The sequence below is a fragment of the Notolabrus celidotus genome, unplaced genomic scaffold (genome assembly GCF_009762535.1).
Source record: "Notolabrus celidotus isolate fNotCel1 unplaced genomic scaffold, fNotCel1.pri scaffold_126_arrow_ctg1, whole genome shotgun sequence".
In the NCBI taxonomy this organism is placed as follows: Eukaryota; Metazoa; Chordata; class Actinopteri; order Labriformes; family Labridae; genus Notolabrus; species Notolabrus celidotus.
The window spans coordinates 1-5,000 of NW_023260011.1; the positions used below are offsets into that span (position 1 = coordinate 1).

The 5,000-nt window shown below is 45.9% G+C and overlaps 1 protein-coding gene across 1 annotated transcript in view; it reads right to left on the minus strand.

Annotated features, from left to right (window-relative positions):
- Positions 1–1,130: 1,130 nt before the first annotated feature.
- LOC117808575 (glutamate receptor ionotropic, delta-1-like) overlaps positions 1,131–5,000 on the minus strand; it is a gene marked incomplete at its 3' end in the record, with an annotated part of 181,303 nt that continues 177,433 nt past the window's right edge. Inside the window, exon 12 of the mRNA XM_034678294.1 lies at positions 1,131–1,269. Coding sequence (XP_034534185.1) covers positions 1,131–1,269 — 139 coding nt within the window. The remainder of the gene's footprint in view (positions 1,270–5,000) is intronic.

Here is a 5,000-nt window from a genome sequence, read left to right on the forward strand (position 1 = left end):
TCCAGAAACAGATTATTAACGTCCATGTTTTATACATGCTTGAGCAGCAGGGCTGAGCTGACGTCCTTATGCACCACATGTTTTGTTTTAAGTTGAGAGGTTAGATTCAGTAAATGTCTTTGTTAAGCTTTTGGTAAGTCCATGTTTTAAAGAGACAGTTGCCCTGAGCCTCAGTTCCTGTTATACTCCACTGCAGTGATGAGTAGAATTAATTACTTTTGTTGATTGGAAAACTTCCAGAAGAGAAAATCCTGAATTCATGCTGCACCCTTACCTCCCAAAGACCGGTACATATACACCTTTTTGGTTAATTGACTGAATTAATGATATCATCCTCTTTCTGTGTACTGTGTCTTTAAGTGCTACATGTTTATAATGGTGACTAGTAACTTGTCATCTGTAAGTTAACATATCTCAGATCGTGGTCAGCCAAGAGTTAAACTAGGTCCAATCTTTGTACTTTAACATAGATATAAAAATTGTGGTTTTTTATAGCAGAATTTTCATTTTGCAGTAATTGGTAAATATGCAATGACCGTGATTTGTAGTAACACCAAAGTGCCACAAGATGGCAGCACTTACACGTCAGGATCTAAGAGGAACCGTCTTCATCCCGTAATCACACAGAGCTGCTAAAACAGAAGAGTATATAAAGCTGCACGGACCGGGTAAATGAAGGAGCCACACACTGAGTGGAGTCTCTAAAATCCTGGACTCCATAAACCTGATCCTGCTGGACCTCCCCTCGGTCCGGCTGAGACCTCAGAGATCATAAAGACTGAATTAACTTCCCTCAGACCGACTGATGGAGACGGAGCTGCAGAGAGCGAGTCCCAGGAGGAGCTTTGTTTACTGTCAGATCATCACTGATCCCAACGAAGCCCAACACACACTCTGCTCTGTGTGTGTGTGTGTGTGTGTGTCACATTACCCTACAGTGTGTGTGTGTGTGTGTGTGTGTGTGTGTGTGTGTGTGTGAGATGAATCCCTTCCTGTGGGATCGAGAGGGCAAGAAAAATAAACATCTCAAAGCTGCAAACACACCAGCGTGACTTCCACACATTCACCGTCATGCAAGATTGTGTGTGTGTGTGTGTGTGTGTGTGTGTGTGTGTGTGTGTGTGTCTTACTTTATTGCGTGGTCCATGCGTGACACGGTGAGGTACGCTGCCAAGTTGGCGGTGTACGATGAACACACGATGAGCGTGAAGAGCCACCAGCTGCCCATGACGATCCGGAGAGCCACGGAGCTGACCACGCCGTCCCCACCTGCACACACACACACACACACACACACACACACACACACAGGTGATTACTCAAGCTGCTCTCAGACTCGCCACGTGTCGAGTACGTGGCGTCACATCACACAGGTGTAAATGGACGCCTGCTGAGGGGATCAAACCGGCGAACTCTCAGGTACAGATTTGCTCTCAGCGTCCGTGAAGCCACCTGCCGCCCGGTCCAAACAGCAGGTGAGCAAGGTGCTTTATCACGGCGAGCAGAGCGGCCGCACGCCAAATCTAATCACAACCTGTTAGGCCTAAAAGGTTTCCTAGGCAACCTGCCAGACCATAATAGATGCAGCTGGGAGCCTCTGCTGGGAAACTGAGCGAGTGTGTGTATGTGTGTGTGTGTGTGTGTGTGTTTGTTCAAACGTGTGTGTATCCAATTGTTCGTATGCATGTGTTTTTTTGGAGCTGGACTCTGAGTGAGTGTTTCTGTCTTTGTGAGGACACGTTTGACCTTCAGACGGAGGGCAGACGTTTTCTCTTCTTAAAGTTTGAGGACGTTCATCAGAAAATTACAGATTTTGAAAAGAGGGAACATTTCATTCGATTTATTCTGCCGGACAGGATCTTAAAGGACAACAATCCGATGGGATCTGGTGATCTGGTCTTGTCTTCTCCCTCAGTAAAACCTCCAGATAGGATTGGGATATCTTTGATCTGGATTATCCTGATCCCATCAGAATGCTGGATTACATAAACCAAATGTAAGATGGTAACCCTAATCATAACCCTAACCCTAATCGTAACCCTAACCCTAATCGTAACCCTAACCCTAATCGTAACCCTAACCCTAATCGTAACCCTAATCGTAACCCTAACCCAAACCCTAATCGTAACCCTAATCGTAACCCTAACCCTAATCGTAACCCTAACCCTAATCGTAACCCTAACCCTAATCGTAACCCTAACCCTAATCCTAACCCTAACTCTAACCCTAATCGTAACTCTAACCCTAATCGTAACCCTAACCCTAATCGTAACCCTAACCCTAATCGTAACCCTAACCCTAACCCTAGTCGTAACCCTAACCCTAACCCTAATCCTAACCCTAACCCTAACCCTAATCCTAACCCTAACCCTAACCCTAATCGTAACCCTAACCCTAACCCTAATCCTAACCCTAACCCTAACCCTAACCCTAATCCTAACCCTAATCGTAACCCTAACCCTAACCCTAATCCTAACCCTAACCCTAACCCTAACCCTAACCCTAACCCTAATCGTAATCGTAACCCTAACCCTAACCCTAATCCTAACCCTAACCCTAACCCTAATCGTAACCCTAACCCTAACCCTAATCGTAACCCTAACCCTAACCCTAATCCTAACCCTAACCCTAACCCTAGTCGTAACCCTAACCCTAACCCTAATCCTAACCCTAACCCTAACCCTAATCCTAACCCTAACCCTAACCCTAATCGTAACCCTAACCCTAACCCTAATCCTAACCCTAACCCTAACCCTAACCCTAACCCTAATCGTAACCCTAACCCTAACCCTAACCCTAATCGTAACCCTAACCCTAACCCTAATCGTAACCCTAACCCTAACCCTAGTCGTAACCCTAACCCTAACCCTAATCGTAACCGTAACCCTAACCCTAACCCTAACTCTAACCCTAACCCTAATCGTAACCCTTACCCTAACCCTAACCCGAACCCTAACCCTAACCCTAATCGTAACCCTAACCCTAATCGTAACCCTAACCCTAACCCTAACCCTAACTCTAACCCTAACCCTAATCGTAACCCTTACCCTAACTCTAACCCGAACCCTAACCCTAACCCTAATCGTAACCCTAACCCTAATCGTAACCCTAATCGTAACCCTAACCCTAACCCTAACCCTAATCGTAACCCTAATCGTAACCCTAACCCTAACCCTAATCGTAACCCTAATCGTAACCCTAACCCTAACCCTAACCCTAACCCTAATCGTAACCCTAACCCTAACCCTAGTCGTAACCCTAACCCTAACCCTAATCGTAACCCTAACCCTAATCGTAACCCTAACCCTAATCGTATCCCTAACCCTAATCGTAACCCTAACCCTAATCGTAACCCTAACCCTAACCCTAATCGTAACCCTAACCCTAATCGTAACCCTAACCCTAACCCTAACCCTAATCGTAACCCTAACCCTAACCCTAACCCTAATCCTAACCCTAACCCTAACCCCCTAACCCTAACCCTAACCCTAACCCTAACCCTAACCCTAACCCTAATCGTAACCCTAACCCTAACCCTAACCCTAATCGTAACCCTAACCCTAATCGTAACCCTAACCCTAATCGTAACCCTAACCCTAACCCTAATCGTAACCCTAACCCTAATCGTAACCCTAACCCTAATCGTAACCCTAACCCTAACCCTAACCCTAATCGTAACCCTAACCCTAATCGTAACCCTAACCCTAACCCTAATCGTAACCCTAACCCTAATCGTAACCCTAACCCTAATCGTAACCCTAACCCTAATCGTAGCCCTAACCCTAATCGTAACCCTAACCCTAATCGTAACCCTAACCCTAATCGTAACCCTAACCCTAACCCTAATCGTAACCCTAACCCTAACCCTAACCCTAATCCTAACCCTAACCCTAACCCTAACCCTAATCGTAACCCTAACCCTAACCCTAACCCTAATCGTAACCCTAACCCTAACCCTAACCCTAACCCTAATCGTAACCCTAACCCTAACCCTAACCCTAACCCTAACCCTAATCGTAACCCTAACCCTAACCCTAACCCTAACCCTAACCCTAATCGTAACCCTAACCCTAATCGTAACTATAACCCTAATCGTAACCCTAACCCTAACCCTAACCCTAACCCTAACCCTAACCCTAATCGTAACCCTAACCCTAACCCTAACCCTAACCCTAACCCTAATCGTAACCCTAACCCTAATCGTAACCCTAACCCTAACCCTGACCCTAATCGTAACCCTAACACTAACCCTAATCGTAACCCTAACCCTAACCCTAACCCTAACCCTAACCCTAACCCTAATCGTAACCCTAACCCTAACCCTAACCCTAACCCTAACCCTAATCGTAACCCTAACCCTAATCGTAACCCTAACCCTAACCCTGACCCTAATCGTAACCCTAACCCTAATCGTAACTATAACCCTAATCGTAACCCTAACCCTAACCCTAATCGTAACCCTAACCCTAATCGTAACTATAACCCTAATCGTAACCCTAACCCTAACCCTAATCGTAACCCTAACCCTAACCCTAACCCTAATCGTAACCCTAACCCTAATCGTAACCCTAACCCTAACCCTAACCCTAATCGTAACCCTAACCCTAACCCTAATCCTAACCCTAATCGTAACCCTAACCCTAATCGTAACCCTAACCCTAACCCTAACCCTAATCGTAACCCTAACCCTAATCGTAACCCTAACCCTAACCCTAACCCTGACCCTAATCGTAACCCTAACACTAACCCTAATCGTAACCCTAACCCTAACCCTAACCCTTATCGTAACCCTAACCCTAACCCTAATCCTAACCCTAACCCTAACCCTAACCCTAATCGTAACCTTAACCCTAATCGTAACCCTAACCCTAACCCTAATCCTAACCCTAACCCTAACCCTAACCCTAATCGTAACCTTAACCCTTATCGTAACCCTAACCCTAACCCTAATCCTAACCCTAACCCTAACCCTAACCCTAATCGTAACCCTAACCCTGACC